Source organism: Penaeus monodon, chromosome 31, assembly GCF_015228065.2.
Source record: "Penaeus monodon isolate SGIC_2016 chromosome 31, NSTDA_Pmon_1, whole genome shotgun sequence".
NCBI lineage: Eukaryota > Metazoa > Arthropoda > Malacostraca > Decapoda > Penaeidae > Penaeus > Penaeus monodon.
The window spans coordinates 21554812-21555400 of NC_051416.1; the positions used below are offsets into that span (position 1 = coordinate 21554812).

Consider the following 589-nt stretch of genomic DNA (forward strand, 5'->3'; position numbering starts at 1 on the left):
CCATCTCTGACAGCAGTGGGTGAATGAAATGAATTATGACAATAGTTACAATTTAATATTATTTGTGAATGTTTGTTAACATATTTTATATATTTGCTCATGTAATTAATCTCTCAATAACTTTCAGATCAAAAAGTCGTACAGGAAGAAAGCCCTGAAATGCCATCCTGACAAAAATCCAGATAATAAGTCAGCTGCGGAAGAATTTGACCAGCTGAAGAAGATCTTGGAAATATTGTTAGACCCTGGTAAGATTCATTATATTTTTGCTTATCTGTGCTCTCTCTCTCTCTATTTCCTCATGACATTAGCAATAGTTGAAATTATTTTAGAATAAAATCATAGAGTGTGCATTACATATAATTTAATCATCCGTTGATATTTATTGTATGTGTTATCAGGTGCTCGTGCGGCTTATGACAAGGTACTAAAAGGCCGAAAAGCAGCTGCGGTGAGAGCACGGGCAGCTAGTGCAAAAACCCAAAAGCTACGATCTGAACTTGAGGAGCGAGAGAGGCGAGCACAAGAACAGCCACGGATATCAGAGGAAGAAAAGTAAGTGATTTGTCTCAAAGATGCTTTGGTGTTT

At 36.8% G+C, this 589-nt stretch overlaps 1 protein-coding gene across 1 annotated transcript in view; it reads left to right on the forward strand.

The window, feature by feature from the left end:
- The window catches only part of LOC119593090 (dnaJ homolog subfamily C member 17-like), a gene marked incomplete in the record, with an annotated part of 6373 nt that overhangs the window by 861 nt on the left and 4923 nt on the right, over window positions 1-589 (forward strand). The window contains 2 exon segments of the mRNA XM_037942014.1: window positions 128-248; window positions 402-555. Coding sequence (XP_037797942.1) covers window positions 128-248; window positions 402-555 — 275 coding nt within the window.